Source organism: Protopterus annectens, chromosome 17.part0 (assembly GCF_019279795.1).
Source record: "Protopterus annectens isolate FY-2018-M chromosome 17.part0, PAN1.0, whole genome shotgun sequence".
Lineage (NCBI taxonomy): Eukaryota > Metazoa > Chordata > Ceratodontiformes > Protopteridae > Protopterus > Protopterus annectens.
This window is the reverse complement of record NC_056751.1, coordinates 102,905,772-102,923,583: the sequence shown is the minus strand read 5'-3', so window position 1 is coordinate 102,923,583 and position 17,812 is coordinate 102,905,772. Positions and strand designations below refer to the sequence as shown.

Sequence of the window (17,812 nt, the reverse complement as noted above, 5' to 3'; positions counted from 1 at the left end):
GGTGGCTGTAGGGCTGCCACCTTTTCAGCAGTCCAAAGTGGGATACAGGGGGTGTAAGCCAATATTTGACATCACAAAGTCATGCGAAGAGGGTGTGCTCAGACATGTGACAGCCTGGACATTCCAGAGAAGCAGAGACAGTTGCAAGGTACTGCAAAAAGCACTACCATTTACTTCTGAACACAGCACCCCCCCCAAAAAAAAATATAAAATAAATATACAAATAAATACACACTCACTTTCACCTTTTAAAAATAATTCCTGTAAATTATACCAATACAGCCACTATAAAATCCATTTACAATGTACAACACATCCCATTTACCTCTGCACACAGAATTAAGAAATATAACAAAAATATAACAAAAGAAACAGAATAAATGTCCACATTTAAAATTTACAGTACTAAAATGTTAGTTGTACTTACTATTACAGAGCAGAACAAGACAACCATGGCCTTTACTTGGCTGGCTGCCTCCCCACTATCCTTGAAACCTCCACTGATTAGCTGTCTAGCTTCCATACCTCTGAGCTGGCTGGCTTGTTGACCCCACCTTGCTTGCTGGGTATCTTGCTAGCCATCTTATTGTCCTTCTGGCTGGCTAGCTGACTTCCTGAATGACTGTCTGGTTTGCTACCTTATTGACTGGCTTGCTGAAAACCCTACTGGCCTCCTTGTTAGCTGGCCATCTTGCAGATCACCTTATTGGCTGCTTTACTCACTGGCAAGCTGGCCTTCTTACCGACTTGGCTACTTAAAAAAATATCTTTTTTTTTCCAATACTCCCCAAGGCTGTAAAACCACTGATAAGAAAGTCCTCGGCAGCAGCATGCTTTTTAGGGGTCTTCCTCAGGTAAGCTCCACTCCCTGTGCAAATTTCAGCTAATCATTGCACTATTTTCACCATCAATACCTAACAGGTAACAGCTATCCCCTGAAGGTCTGGGTTGGCGATACCACAAATGAAATTCTGAACTACTGAGAAAAAGTTGAAAGTGCATCCAGCTTTTTCTTGGCAATTCAGCAGTTCGTTGAAAGCAGGACTTTTTGTGTCCTCCTTACTGATGCAAGCAACTTGAGAGTCCCATTGATAGTAACACTGGTGGTAACCTTAGATGGCTAATGAGAGCCAAAAAAGAAACTGCATGGCACCACTGGGTATGAAGTACTGGGCTGAGAAGCAAGGCCACTCCAAGAAAATTCCTATGCTCATAATGGCTGGGGCACCAGATCACCTGCTCAAACTCTTGAGAATAGCCCCTGATAGTCTGTCATAATGTAGCACAGGAAGGGCAGGAAATGGGATGGACTTGGGTGCAGTTGACATAGATGCACCTCCTTGAGCATAAATCCCTTCAACATGAGATTCTATTACACTGCAGCTGGCAGTTTCACAATTTCAAGATGACTGGCTGCTGCTTTTCTTTTATATAATTCTGGCGGCAGGTTGAATCATATTAGAAATGCCAGGAGAGACTTGGCCAGAAATGTAATATGAAGGTCTTCCCTTGAATTTAGGAAAAAGGCCAGAGGATAAAGTTGCCAGTTCAAGCAGACGAGCAGTCCTGGGAGGTTTGGAGAAAGAAGCAGAAGAACCCAATGTCTCAAAATATTTAAGTTGGACAACCAGAAACTTCACAATTAAGTGGATTTGAAAGAGTTCTTTACACCTCTGAATACTGAATCTGTTAAATTCCTACAAAATGAGTACACTTGTGAGTTGCAGGCTTCACTCCAACAACAGAGTATTAAGTGTGAGTATCAAAGAATGGGATGTTCCTGTCACAGGTACACCAACAAAAAGAACTTTGACATTCTGACAAAAATGAAAATGGCCTAGCCCCAAAAGGAAACAAAGAAAGAATGTAAGAAGCAAATGGAATTTTGAATGGACCATTTTAATCAAAAACTCAAGAAAGAAGAATGTGGAAAAAGGAACTTTGATTATAAGCAATGAGCAAAAGATTTGCTCACTGACCTAATACTTTTTCCTGACATAAAATTACAAGAAATGCAACTTGAGTCACTTGTCTCCACCTTGCTGCAGTACAGTAAAAAAAAAATCTAGACAGGAACGGCACTCATGCTACATTATAGGAAAGCTTCATATAATGAAACCTGTGCAGCCTTCTTTTTTCGCTGAAAAGTGAGCTACACTGCTGTTATAACTGTTCTAGCTTGTTTTTTTTGTGTTCTTATTACCTGCACTTGCTAAGAAGTTTGTTTATTGTATTTTTACTGTCGAGGCTGCCCACTCAAGTGCGCTAGCCTGTGCATAAAGTATACTGTGATTTATCTTTTTTCCTGAAAAAAAAAGAAAAACAAAAAAAAAATCCTTGTTTCCCGCCTTTCCTTGACTAGAATAGTCCCTATACAGGCTTTGCTGTTTTGGGCCATTTCTAGCTCTTTGAAGTTCCCTGCATAAAAAACCCGCCTAAGTGCAGCTTTGAGCGATTGTACGCATAGCGCAGCATCGGGCAGCGGCGTTAAATTGGGTTTAAACTATTCCCGGCTCTACAAAGTCTGCTCTTCACTTTTTCCCTTAGAACTGCTCTACTCTCTCAAATTGAACACCCTATACTCTAAGGCCCAGCACTTGCACAAAAAAAGCAATTTTACAATCTTAGCACTAATAAACTAAAAGCACTACATCCTTACAGACTCGTTACGGTCATCTCGTCCCCCATTGGTCCTTTTTAATTCAGTAATAAGAGTTCCCTATATTACTCTAGCATGTCCAAAGGTCAGTTAATGGTTTCCCCTCCAGTCCAGCTGGTGAATCTGGGAATCTTAAGGCAATGTTACAACTGCCTCATGTACACGGACAACCCTCTCCTCCTCCAAACAGGATCAAATATATGTGAGAGATTCAACTATACAGCCAAACTGGAGGTTGAACTCTCTCAACTCAGAACTGGTGCAACCAGTCAGGAGGAGAAGGTAACCTCACACAACACAAATCCAGTCTCAGATAGTCCTACAACATCAGTAAACCAAATAGAAACACACAAAAACATACTCGGAGGCTCTAAATAAAAATCTGCCTAAGCAGCAGAGACCTCCAAAGCAGACATCCAAGCAAACGCTACCACAGAACAAATCATGTGCAACACATAGTTCACAAAGTCAGTGTACCAAGCAGTCACAGCCCTTAAGGCTGAACAACACACCTGATACACTCGTAATAGGTGATTCTATAGTCAGACACACTGATGTCCCGCTCACCAGGCTGAACAAAGAGAAGGTCACAGTGAGCTGCCTGTCGGGCGCTAGGATCCGCCACATAACGCAAGCACTCAGGTCACTCCAAAGTAAGTACAACATGGCTCAGTCATAGTACATGCTGGTGTGAATGACCAGAGACGTGCCTCACTCGACTACATGAAGAGAGACATAGAGGAGCTCTCTGATCATGTAGCCCAGGTTGGTATGACCCTGTCCTTTAGTAGCATATTACCCTCACCTAGAATGATGCCGCAGTACAAAGACAAAATAATCGATTTTAACAATTGGCTAAAATTTTGGTGTCATTCAAAGGGGATCCAGTGTCTGTCAGCTTGGGATAACATGCTCGACAAACCACTCGGCTTCGCTAGGGATGGCTTGCACCTGTCACCCCTGGGCTTTCGGATATTGGCAAAGGCTCTTGCCACCCCCATAGTGCCTTTTTTAGGCAAGGCTCAAAAGACAAATCCACCTCCATAAACAACACAATGAACAAAAAACTAAGGGTAATGCTGCTAAATGCCAGAAGCCTTAACCTCAAGATGCATGCACTCGAAGCTCTCCTCATTATGGAGAACATCGACATATGTGCAGTGACAGAAACCTGGTTCAAGGCTCTAGAGAGCACCCCAGCACTACCAGATTATACCTCATACCATGCATTTCGGCCCCAAAACTCGGACCGAACCACAAAAGGATGGGGAGTATCCATTTTTATCAAGGATACCAACACCTCCAGGTTAGTGGCGTTGCACGAAGCATCGGAGACCATCCATGTGCAACTAACAGTGGGCAAAACTGCTTTTCAGTTTATAGCATGCTACAGACCACCCTCTCAAAATCAGGAATCCCACTCGGCTTTCCTGAAAACATTGGAGAACATGAAGATCTCTCCAAACACCATCATATTGGGTGATTTCAACTACCCAAACATAAACTGGGAGCATTACTCAAGCCCCAACACCCTAGCCCAAAGGTTCCTGGAATTTATTAACTCAAACGCCATGGAACAATTAGTCACCACCCCCACAAGAGGGGATAACATACTCAACCTGATCATTACCAACATGGGGACTCTGTGCTCCATACCAGAAGTAAACCCCTCATTGGTAAGATCAGACCATACATTAATCTCACTAGATATCCAAAACCCCTCCCCTAGCCCAGAAAACCACAGTGAAAAACTTCTCAAAAGCGAACTTTACACTTCTCAAAACAGAGGTGGAATCCTTCAAGGCCCCCGGGACAAGGGAAACTATGGCCCAAACAGCTGAATCCTATATAAACGCATTCTATGGACACCTCCAGGAATGCATGGATCATGCTATCCCTAACAAAACCAAGACCCAATCATCCAAAGGCAGGCGTCCAGTCTGGTGGACCCCAGCGATAAACAAACTGTACAACAGAAGAAAGAAGCTACTACATGATAGAGCAAAATCCCTAAAAGGGAAGGCATCTCTGATCAGTACTAGCAAAAAATTACGATCCCTCATAAAATCCTCCAAGGCAAGCTTTAAGAAAAAAATTGCAAAGGACACTAAGGACAATCACAAGGCTTTTTTCAGCTATGTTAGGAACCTGGGGTGCAACTCCCAGATATGCTCAGAGTTAATTCTAAATGACAAAAAATTCACGGAACCCATAGACATTGCCAACATCCTGGCAGACAGGTTTAGTGCAAACCCCCCCTCCCCCCCAAAAGAGCAAATATCTATCCCGGCAGAGTGTAGCCCCCCTAGCATCTCAGATGCTCAGGTGAAAGCCGCCCTCTCCAAAGCAAAAAACACCGCTTCAATGGGACCAGACGATATCCCGGGTTGCGTACTACATCAACTCCAAGAAGAACTAAACCCTCATGTAAAAATGTTGTACAACCTCAGCCTAACTACAGGATATGTACCAAATGAATGGCGTACAGCAACAGTGGTCCCTCTCCACAAAGATGGTGCCTGACGGACCCTGGAAAATACCGCCCCATAAGCCTGACTAGCCTAGTCTGCAAAGCTATGGAAAGGATCATCATGGAACTCATAAACAATGACATTGGGGACCTACAGACACTAGATCCTACCCAATTCGGCTTTGTCAAGGGCAGATTCTGCCTCTTGAACCTGGTCGACTTCTTTGAAACAGTCACCAAGGCCACAGACAAAGGGAAGGTAGTCCACACAGCCTATCTGGACCTCGTGAAGGCATTTGACACAATACCCCACTTGGGCATCATAGATAAGCTATCCAGCCTAAATATAAACCCCTATGTCACAAAATGGGTTGCAAACTAGCTCAAAGACAGAACCCACCGAGTCAGAACTGCTGGAGCCATGTCTGACTCAAAACCGGTCACAAGTGGTGTACCACAGGGCTCAGTCCTGGGACCTCTCTTGTTCGGTATATACTTCTCCGAGGTGCAGGCCAGCACGGGAGGACTGTGGCTGACCAAGTTCGCAGATGACTGCAAACTGGGAGCCATAACTGACTCTCCAGCTGACACGAGCATCCTCCAAAAAGGTCTCACAGAGACGAACAACTGGTGCCACAGCCACGGTCTAAAGCTTAATGCCAAAAAGTGTATAGTACACTTTTTGGCAAAAACAAAGTACCCACAAATTATCACATAGGTGGAAACCCACTAAGCACGGAGGAAGTAATTAGGGATCTGGGGACCCAAGTTGATAGTAATCTCTCCTTTGACAACCACATTGCCAAAGTGGTTAGAAAAACTTTCTACATAGCCCATCTTACCATGAAAGGATTCACATCTAGATCGAAGGAGGTCATAGTGCCCCTTTATGCGGCCCTAATTAGGCCCATAATAGAATACAATGCCCCTTTTGGGATGTATCTTAACAGACACCTGCAGCAACTAGAAAGACCCCAAAAGTACCTCACAAAAAGAGTCAAGGGACTCAAACAGATGCCATACGTGGCTCGGTTAAAAGAACTCCAACTCTACTCAGTTGCGTACCGCCTACTTAGGGGCGACCTATGCCTGACATATAAAGCCATGTCCAACCCAGAATTAATGAACTTGCTCCACCTCAGAAAATCCAAATCCCTTAAGAGCTACGCGCTTGAGAGATCTAAATCTCCGCACAGAAATAATCAGAACATGTTGGAGGGACAGATTCATAACCCAGAGGCTTCCCTTGCTCTGGAATAGAATCCCAGTCCATGTTAGACAGAGCCCCTCACTGACTCTCTTCAAGAAGAATCTTGATGAGTGGATGGGGGATCGTAGGTTTACCCCGAGGATTACTTCAGTGTCACTACTAGACAGAGGCACGGTAAACTAACCTTAGTAAGGGTTCAGTAAACCCAAATCGAAGGGTGGTGAAAGCCAAACTCACTCGGGCTAGGCTTATAAATGCCTCAAGGCAGATAGCCTAGTATGAACCTATGAGTGGTGCCAATGTGTGCAGCATTACTCTTGTTGCAAGGGAGGCTGGGCCTTCATGTATCAGATTTTCCCCACTGCTTCTAGGAGGGACACTTACCAGATGAGGATCTCCGATAATGCTACTTGCTTTTCTCCAGATAAGGATGTATTTTCAGGTTCTCCAATGAATCTTTCAGAGTAGACATCGATAAGAAAGGCTTATTTCATTAAGCTCTTCACTAGACTTCAGGCACTTGCTCTAGACATGCTGGGTTTAAGTATGTCTACTTAGGTATGCAGGAAAGGCTTAAAGCTGCATCCAAGTTTGCAGATTTTAACTAGATTCAATCGTCTCTAATGGCATGTTATTACAATGAAGCATTGTTTATTAAAAATCAACAAAATATGAAATAAGAACAAGCTCTGATTTTCTTTTTCAAGTGTAAGCAAAATTATGAAAAACAGAACCCAGCACTTCCCTCAGTGACTGATGAGCCAGTGAGATATATCAGATGCCAGAACTGCCACTGAAAAGTGCTCAAAAATGCCTTCATCAGATGGAAATACCCACTGGAATGCTCTAATAAATGAGACACATAGGTGAAACTACCCAAAAGAAGATGACTGCATTTTTTTTTCTGAAAAAGAAAGTCAGTTCAAAATGACATGCAGCTAACTAATGTAATAAATTAACACCGCAAGACTTTCAGTAATTTACAGGCACAGCAGATTATTAAAGTTCTACATACAATAACATCTAAGTGCAACAGCTAACTTCACAAAATATGTTTAACACACATTACCCAATATCTGTAAGGCCAGTACTTCGTGGTATTTTTTCTTTTCCTTCATGTCTAAATCTCCCACGAATTGCCTAGTGAAAATTAAGAAAGGCATGCAAAATTACATCTATACTGTCTCAGTAATCAAAAGAATGCCAAAAAAAACTATAAAACCAAACAATGTTCTCAATTAATTTTACCCCAACTCCAATAAAAGTGATGCAAAATAATAACTAGATGGTGGAGCTGATTCTTCTTAGGGGTACTCTAATATACAAACTTCAAAAAAGACAGTATCACAAGTAAATAAAATATTATCTCTTCAGAAGTATCTTACCAAAGCAGTAAATTACAACAGCAGTCAACATCTGTTTACTGCAAAAGCTTGCAAAGCAGTTTCTTCTATGGGAAAGTGATCACCTAATTCCAAATCCTTGTGAGGCAATGTGTAAGACTGGCAGAGGCATGCTCAAGAAGCAGTTCCCTGTTGTCATTTCCTTCTCCCCATTGTTCAAAATGAACACAAATAAAAATCATAGGAAAGGAATACCAGAAGAGCAGGAAAAAATGCAGGCAATCTTTGAAAATTTCCAAAGGTAAAGGTAGACCCCTCTGGTGGAGATAAACAGGACCAATATGGTCAAAAACTTAAACATTTACTACAGGATATTACAGTCAGAAATGAACATATATTTATAAAAGTACTTTCCATTGGTGGGGTCCAATTAGTTAACATTAAAAAAAAATGGAAAACTCCTACTATACATTTTCAGTACCTTTCCACCAGAAAATAGAGGCAGTCTGAACAGGCTCAAACAAAAATGCATAAGAATTACCCAAAGGAGGGTCCTATATTATACTGGAGATGAATAACAGAAAAATGAACCCACTGTTTGATAACTGAAATGTTCTATTGTTATGGAAAGTGTCAACATAAAACATAGTTCTATAGAACACCAAATACATCTGCGCAAGCTTATCAAACAGCTACTAATGTAAACTCTGAATAAATTTGTCAATCAGAACATCCCTGAATATGAACATCCTCCTGCCAAGATAAGCTCTACTGGGCACTTTTTCAACAGCATCTTTTTACAGGTGGAAGCTCTCTCTTCTCATTGTGCATGACACTGCTAGTGGCGGTTCTCGTTAAAAATTCACCACCATGCAAGCAGCGACTTGCAGGCAACAAATACAGCCATACACTAGAGATGCAAGCTTGGTCATCATCCCTTGTGCACAGTTTGTGTGTTTGTGCATGTACCTGTGGACAAAAGTATGCATCAAGGGAAGAGCAGGGCTTTCTGATGTGATGGTGCTCATGTCATCCACAAGAAAAACCCTGATGGCTGCCACACTGGGAAAGGCTTACACCCTATAAGGAACAAATGGGCCAATGAATTGTGAAGAAGGCTGACTGTAAGCCCGAGCACACCCAAGATGTGAACAACATAACTTCCCTGAAGTCAACTCACAGAAAGAAAAGGAAGTCAGACTGGTTTAAAAACAGCTGTTACACTACTTTTGCCAGAAAATGTTTAGTATTAAACTTCTGAACCTACTGAAACACAAGACATGACTTTCTACAGACAAGAGCTTCAAGCTTTGAGCAGATGCAGTGGCCTTTGAAGATGTAAAACAAGAAGTTATGTACTCACCATAACGTTCGATGTATGTAGTCCATCTCGCCTCACATTCTTACCCGTGGGTTCGGAGCCGAATGTCGGCTCCGACTCGGCCATACTTTTAGCTCAAAGTCTTTCTATTGGCTGGGCTAAGATGGTATCCCATGCTGCACTGCTCTCTATCCGCAGATCTAGTTTGCTGTGAGCTCCAGCACTCATTCTCCATGCATACCACCACCTAAGGAAGGAAGAACAAACCAAGAATGAAGGGAACTCTGAAACCAGGCCTAACCTCCAGATCCTCCAGGATGGGGTGAAGTGGGGGGGGGTAAGTAAGAATGTGATGCAAGATGGACTACATACATCGAATGTTATGGTGAGTACATAACTTCTTGATGTTATGTAGTCCAATCTCGCCTACATTCTTACCCGTGGGACAGCGTCCCCAGCACCTAAATCCTGGAAGGCTCAGTGGAAAATACTCCTGAGCACTGCGGAACAAAAGGAAGACCTGCCTCTAGATACCATGAGTAACAAAGGTGTGAGGAAATGCCCAAGTAGCCGCAGCACAAATATAATCCAAAGACAATCTGGCCTGAAAAGCTGTAGATGTAGATACAGACCGGGTAGAGTTCTCCGGTTTGATCCTCAGCTGGGGTGCCTTCTGTGCGGAGTCTGCATGTCCTCCCTGTGGTCGCGTGGGTTTCCTCCGGATGCTCCGGTTTCTTCCCACATCCCAAAGACATGCTGCAGGTGGGTTGGACACTCTAAATTGGCCCTAGGTGTGACTGCGTGTGTGTGTGTGTGCCTTCTGTGGAAGGTTGGGCAACTCGACACTGTAAAACTCCACTGCCAATCATGAGCGGACAGGTGATCCGCTGTGGTGACCCCTAAACCAGGAAAAGCCAAAAGAAGAAGTAGATACACACCGGGTAGAGTGAGCCTTCACTCGGAACGGTAAATCTCTTCCATCTGAAGTATAAATGAAAGAAATACAATTGGAAATCCACCCCGGACAACATGACTTTGAAAACAGGAGACCCAATTCTGTTTTCCGAAAATGAAATAAACAACTCATCAGATTTTCTGAGGTCCTTCGTTCTGTGCAAATAAAATCGTAATTGTCTGTGCACATCCAACAGATGAAATTTGAATTCTGCCTTGTTTGAGAACTGAGGAAAGAACAATGGCAATCCAATAGACTGGTTAAGGTTACTAACTGATGCTACTTTGGGAAGAAAGGAAGGATTCGGTCTGAGAGAAACCCTGTCCTTATGAAAAATCAAATAAGGGGGTTTGATTGATAAAGCTTGAAGCTCCGAAATGCATCTGGCTGACGTGATGGCTACCAAAATGACAGTCTTCCAAGTTAAGAATTTTAAATCACAAGTGGCCGCAGGCTCAAAGGGGGGGTGAAGTAAGACCCTGTAGAACAAAGTTTAAGTCCCAAGGTATAACAGGTTCCGAGACAGGAGGACGAAGCAACAAAGTACCCTTCAGGAAAGCCTCACAGAGCTAGGTTAGTCTGTGACATGAAAAGAAGAAATCGCCACCAACTGGACTTTAATGGTTGCGGCAGCTGAACCTTGGTTGAAAAGCATAGAAAGGAACTCCAATACTGATGAGACAACCGGAGGGTCCGAAGAGAGGGATTGAGCTGCTCTGACATATGAGTCAGTAAGTCTGGTTGTGGGTCCAGAATCCAAGGAGCATCCATGAGATAGGGATGGAGAAAGGGGAACCAAATTTGATGAGGCCAGTGTGGAGCAATCAGAATCATTTTGCTTCCCAAGGATTGCGCTTTCTGAATAACCTTTGACAGCAAGGGAACCGGAGGGAAGGCATATAGTAGACCGGAGGGCCAATCGTGGACTAGAGCATCCCTGGATGACTCCCCATGAGGGAGGATAAGGGTAAAGTAGCTGCTGCATTTGGCATTGAGGGGGGCTGGCAAAAAGGTTGCAGCAAGGCTGACCCCACCTGCGGAAGATCTGCTCCACAACTTGACAGCTCAGGGATCACTCATGAGGCATCAGAATAGCTCTGCTTAGCCTGCCTGCGATCACATTGGACTTCCCCGGAATGTGCGTTGCAACCAGAAAATGTTGGGAAGACACTGCCCACTGCCACACTCTCATGGCCTCTCTGCAAAGGGGATATGACTTGGTTTCTCCCTGTTTTTTCAGATACCATACCACTGACTTATTTGCCTGAGTGGATTGCAAGAGTCCCGAGAGGAAGAAAGCTCTGAAGTGCTTGCAACGCTAGTAGCACTGCTCTCATCTCCAGGACACTGATATGCAGATGCATCTCGTGCTATTGCCACGTGTCTTGGATTGTCCTGCCTAGATAATGCCCCCCCCACCCCATCTGGGAGGCATCCGTGGTCACCATGGAAACTGGAGGTGAAGGGACGAAGGGCTTTTCCACATTGAGGTTGTCAGTGTGAAGCCACCAACTGAGATCCTGTGGAAGACGTTGAAGAGACCACTGGGAAAGAGTAGCCACTGAAGGAGCCTCATATGTAACCTTGCCAGGGGGACTAACATAATCATAGCAGTCATCGTCCCTAACAATTGGAGGACCAATCTTGCCTTCACTCTTCTCAGAGGGAGCAAGGCTTAAACCTGTTGTTGTAGGACTCTGATTCTTTCCTGTGGTAGAAACGCCCACATGAGGACGGTGTCTAATTCAGGGCCTATAAAAGTGACACACTGCGAGGGCAACAAGGCAGATTGTTCCCAGTTCAAGGTGATGCCAAACTGTTGACAAAGGTTGATAGTAGCATCTCTGGTCTGAAGTAGCAGATGCCTGATGGTGGCAATAAGGAGCCAGTCGTCCAGGTATGGAAACACTTGGAATCCCTGACATCTCAAGTGAGCAGTCACCACTGCCATGCATTTGGTAAACACCCTAGGGGCTGTGGTGAGACCAAAGGGCATGGCTCGAAACTGAACGTGACTGGCTCCCAGCCGGAAGCGTAGGTGACTTCTGGATGCCCTGTCCATCTTTATGTGGTAGTAAGCATCCTTGAGGTCGATGGAGCACATACACACTTCTTTTCCCAACAATGGGAGAAAAGACTGCAATGTGGCCATTCGGAACTTGGACTTTTGCACATGGGTGTTCAATCGTGAGATCCAAAATGGGTCTCAGGTCCCCTGTCCTTTTTGGCACCAAAAAGAATATGGAGCAAGTCCCTAATCCAATCTGATCTGAGGGGATATGTTGGATGGCTGCTTTTTCTAGCAGCTTTGAAACTTCTGAAGCTGCGGAATCCCTCTGACTGGGTGGAACATCTGGGATTTTCTTGATTGGAGGGGGATTTGACGATAAGGGAATGACATATCCTCCAGAAATTATTCGTAGAACCCATTGGTCCTGGGTGATATCTTGCCAGGCCTCCGGGTATAATGAGATTCGACCCTGACTGGCTCCGGAAACACACAGTCAGGCCTCCCATCAGGAGTGGCGGTAGGGAGAACCACGAAAGGGATTGCGGTCTCCTAAGTTGCGAGGGCCTCCTCTGCCCCTAGGGCAACATCTACCTGAATAACCACCCCCTCCCCTGCCTCTGGAGAGGGGCTCACCTTGTGCACCAAGAAAAAACCTCTGTGATTTCTTGAACCACATCTTTCTACTTCTCTGGGCCTTGGGATAAGGCCTAGAGGGAAGGGAAAATGGACTCCTACAGCAGACAGAGTTTTTTCCTCTTGCTCGCACCTCGTGAGTGTCTTTCACCTTGGTTCCGAACAAAGAGGAACCATCAAATGGGGTGTCGGTAAATGAAGATTTGAAGGCCTCCGCGAAATGACAAAGGCGCATCCGTGCTTGCCTCCTAAGAGCGATTCCTGAACTTGCTGCCCTACTCGCTCCCTCGGCTGCGTGGGAGATCAGCCTCATGGAGGAGTTCGCAATAGAATTGAGGGTAGACATCTGAGCATTGACCTTCTGAGCCACCACCTCAGAAACGTTGAGCATCTCCAAGCTCCTTTAGGAGATCTCTCTGGAGCCATGTAAAGTGTGATAAATAATTCAGTAACTGCAAAGTAAAGGCCGCTGAAGAAAATGTACGCTTCCCGTACCATTCCATAGTCCTAGACTCCTTGTTAGGGGGATGGACGGTGGAAGAACTCTCAGCTAATTCCTTCTGGGTGGCCGCTGCCACCACCATGGAATCCACAGGGACTCCCTTGGATAGAAACTCCTTATCAGGAGGGGCAGACAAAAATTTATTGGGTCTCCTGGGGACTAGTTCCAGTGTGTCACGGGTTTCCTACACCCTTCGACAAACCAGGTCCAGAAGCTCGTTGAAGGGTGGAGACACCCAGGAGGCGGAGGGCTGAGCACCAAAGGCCTTCAGGAAAACAGACTCCTCTTCGGAGGGGGCTTTGGATGGCCAGTCACCTCTTTGCTTCAAAATCTCTAGGATGTCAGAGAAAGAAACATCCTCAGAGGATGACTTAGGGGACCCCTCCGATTCCTCGAGGTCGGTGCTTGACATGAGAGACTCATCCTGGGAATCTATGTGCTTCCTCTTGCACGTTTTCTTTCTGGGTGGCTCCTCAGGCAAAAACTCTGAGGGGCCCTCAGAAATATAGGGACCACTCATAGAGGTACCTTGAGGCCTTGGGGCTCAGCTGTTCAGAGATAGATGGCGATCAGAGACCTGCACCGGTGCTGTAGGGGACAGAGTGACCGAACTGTATGATGCCGCTGACTACCTGGCCAGCACGCTCTGCATGGCCTCAAAAACTGGTCCTCCCAGATCTAAAGATCAACCAGCCTCCGAAACAGAGACAGGAGCCGAGAGGTGTCCCAAAGCCTCTCCCTCGGGTCCGACCAATGAATCCTGAGTCCTGAACCCCGTGGACAGCGCCGACGGGGTCGGAGCTGACGTCAGAACCGATAAGCCAGGAGGGGATGTCGGAACCGACCTAGGGACATCACATAGAGCCGAGCACTCCGGCTCCGAAAACTGAGATGCGCTCGGAGGAAATATCGATGTAGGTTGAGGGACCAGCTCCGGAGCCGACTGGGTCGGAGCCGAAAACAATTTTGCCAGTACCGGTGACTAAAGAAGCCTCTGCACCACTCTATAGACGTCCACCTCTGATAAGGTCCTGGAGGATTTGGAGGATAGGGAATGAGATCGAGACCTCCTCTCTGAAGGAGACCTGCGAGGAGGAGATACCGGCCTGATGCTAGGCGACCAGCTCTGAACAGGCTCCAAGAAAATTGAAGCCGAAGTAGGTTCCATTACCACTGACACTTCCTGCGGCCCCGAGGACAATGGAGCTGAGGATGTTGAAAATGTTGCTATTTTCTCAGGCGGCTCCGAGGATACTGAATGAGCCGGGGATCACTTTTTAGCCTTGAAAGATTTATCTTTCAATGGAGAAGCCTTAAAGCTGGAAGCACTCTCCAAACCCTCCTCGAAGGAGGGTTTCAGAAGTCCCTTCAAAATCAATTTGTTCTTCCTTTCCTGAAGAACACACGGGCTAAAGGCATGACAAAAACTACACGATTCCTGAAGGTGAATCGCTCCCAAACAGTACACACAGAGTGTCCATCAGTGACGGACATCTTATAACTGCACTTGGAGCACTTCTTAAAGCCCAAGGGCTTATGCTCCTTAGTATCTTCAGACATAGTTACCGCAAACACCAAGTAACTAACTCAAAACTAGACCAACGGTCAAACAGCCACAAGCGCGGGAAAAAGACAAAGAAACAGTACACCACAAAGACCTCTAACTAAAACGGTCCTTAGACACAAGAACAAGGGGGAGGACTAATTCCTCTAATTTAAACGGTTTTAGCCCAAGGGAAAAAGTTAGCACACAAGGAAAGCAAGGGGACAGACTAGGTCCTCTAACGGAAACGGGCCTAGCCCGTTGGAAACAACTAGTAGGATACCACAAGAACACGCTATAAGAGAAACACAACTTTTCCACAATACAGTCAAGAACACACACACAAATAGCTATGAAAATAGCTTTTTTGCAAAAACTTCTCTGATATAAAGAAGAAAAGGTACTTAGCCACAGCTAAGAGTGAGACCACGTCCGAGCTACATGAGCAGCAAACGAGATCTGGGGATAGAGAGCAGTGCAGCATGGGATACCATCTTAGCCCAGCCAATAAAAAGACTTTGAGCTAAAAGTATGGCCGGGTCGAAGCAGACATTCGGCTCCGAACCCACGGGTAAGAATGTAGGCGAGATTGGACTACATAACATCCAGTAGGTTCAAATGGGGGTACAGTAAGACCTGCTAAATGCCAAGGTCCCAAAGAAAAAAAAAAGGACTCTTCAAAAGAAGATAGAAAAGTAGAAACCTCTAAGGAACTGCTTAACCTTCCCTAAAGTCCTACCCTCTACTATGACAGGCAGAAATTCGAATGACACATATCCCGACCATCGAATAATTAAAGATCCAAGACATATATCTGCTTAAAAGATAGGTCAGAATCACCTGTAAGCACTGGGCAGCTCTCCCCAAAATGCAAAATCTTTTCTAATTAGTGGGATATGGCAAGGAAAGGCCTACTAGCATCCTTACTCACTTCTCAAACTCTAACCAGGACTTCTAATTTATTTATTTAATTTATTTGCAGTTTGTTTGTCAGGATGGTCCAATTGGGCCACAAAGAGCCCATTTTCAATGGAGTCCTGGGGAGAAAAGATCCAGAAAAATACATGAAATGCAAGGATACAATATAAATGCAAGAAGTCACAAGAATACAAGATAACAAAATACATGAAATATAAAGATAAATATAAATGCAGGAAGTCTCAAGTATACAAGATAAATTACATGAATAAGAGGGAATTAAAAAAAAAACAAGAACAACTTCCCATAGATTGGCATTATGAGGTGCTAGTTAGAATAATCCATTAAAATTTCATTACAAAACAATTACAGTTCTTGTAAAATATGTTAGTTCCTACAGCTATTATTAGGGGTAATAAGACTGTAGGGAGCTATTTACAGATATATTAGCTTGTGAAGAGTAATTAAGGTAAGGAAATTATGTAGGATGGGAGCAAGAGCATTCCTATTGTGAAGTTCGGTGTGAGTGAAGTAGGGTTTTGAAGGCAGAGACTCTGTTAGTGGTACAGATGAAAGGTGGAAGAGAATTCTGATGGCGTGCTAGGGAAAAGGACAGGAGGTGCTTGCCTGGTGGATGGGAAGATTTATGGAGCTGTATTAGATTCTGAAAGTTAGATCTGAGACATCGATCGGGAAGATGGATTTTGAAGGTGCAGGCAAGGGAGGGGCAGAGAGAGGGGCCGAAAATAAGTTTGCATGCTTGGATAAGTTGGGTATAGGTGAGATAGTTGGGTAGCACAAGACAGTCCAGTTGATGTAGGGAAATACAGTGATGGGGACTGGATCTATGGCCAGTTGCAAATTTTCAAATTTTGTAGTAACAGGAGGAGAGTTTTGATCTAAGGGAAGATTGCAGATTAGTAAGGATAGAGGCACCATACAGAAGGGAAGAGATGAGGCAAGTAGTAGCGAGAACAAGTCTAGTAGGGGGGGAGAGAGATAACGGTTGTGACGGTAAAGCACGCCTAATTTTCTGTGTTTTTTTTTATATTAACTTGCAGGTGACTATCAAATTTTAACTGATCATTGATGAGAATTCCTAAAAGTTTTGCAATGGAGACTATTTTGAGAATTGTATTATTTTGGCTGGTGATGGAGAATGAGTTTTTATCTAAGGTAGTGGTTTTAGAAGGGGTAAATATCATTACTTTAGTATTGGTAGCACTGAGTGCCAGATGGTTGTCTAGCATCCATTGTTCGGTAGAAGAGAAGGGTTCCTAAGTTAATTGTACTAATGAAGAAGTAGAGGTGGCAGAGCAGATTGTCAAGTCATCGGCGTATTGGATGAGTTTGGCGTTAAGGATGGCATGATAGAAGTCATTTATAAAGATACTGACTAGGAGGGGACCTAGAATTGAGCCTTGGGTGACACCTGTGAGAGTCTCTAGGAAAGGTGAAATAGCTTTTTTTCCACTTGACTGCTTGTTGCCTGTTTGATAGGTAACTGGTGAACCAGTTGATAGTGGAGGGGAATAGGTTTAGTTTAGAGAGTTTGGTAATGAGAAGGTTGTCAGAGATGGTGTCAAAAGCCTTTTAAAGGTCTAATAGGAGGGTGGATACAATATAATCGGTGTCACGGGCCTTGTTAATGGTCTCTGGGAAGAAGAGAAGAGCAGTGGTAATAATATGTAAGAAATCTATGGCAGTAGCCAGGGCATGAAGAGCAACAAGTTATTATCCTAACTGGGATGGGGGATGTTGTTGCCTTGCGGTGTGAAAGTGTCTTGCACTGTTAATAACCTAAAAGCATGAAACCACACACATCTCAATTACAGCAGTGTGGAAAGGATGACACTTGGTTATGTCTCCCAAAATGTTATGAACAGGCAGGAAATCAGAACTACTAGGTTAAAGGATATTCAGTTATAAAGAATGCATCCAGCATCCCCCTTACCCTGCTGAGCAAAGAACAACAAGATGTCGATGTCAAGGACGCTCCGCACAAGTAAGAAGAATACACTGACAAGACAGGATTCCTGAATACTCAGTTGAAAGTGAGAAAAGTAGCTGAGCGTCAGACAATCTGCCAGTACATGCAATTCTCCTGGGATCTGATCTGCTGTAAGGGCAATGTTCTTGGCTGTGGCCTTTTAACAGAGACTCATGGGGTATCTTCACAAAGAGAATGAATGACTGCTGACCTTCTGATTTAGACATTACACACAATGAACTGGCTGAATGACCAAA

The 17,812-nt window shown here is 44.4% G+C and overlaps 1 protein-coding gene across 1 annotated transcript in view; it reads right to left on the bottom strand.

The window, feature by feature from the left end:
• Positions 1–17,812, bottom strand: part of WRN (WRN RecQ like helicase) — a 2,579,924-nt gene that overhangs the window by 977,071 nt on the left and 1,585,041 nt on the right. Inside the window, 1 exon segment of the mRNA XM_044059154.1 lies at positions 7,409–7,479. Within this exon segment, the coding sequence (XP_043915089.1) occupies positions 7,409–7,479 (71 nt within the window).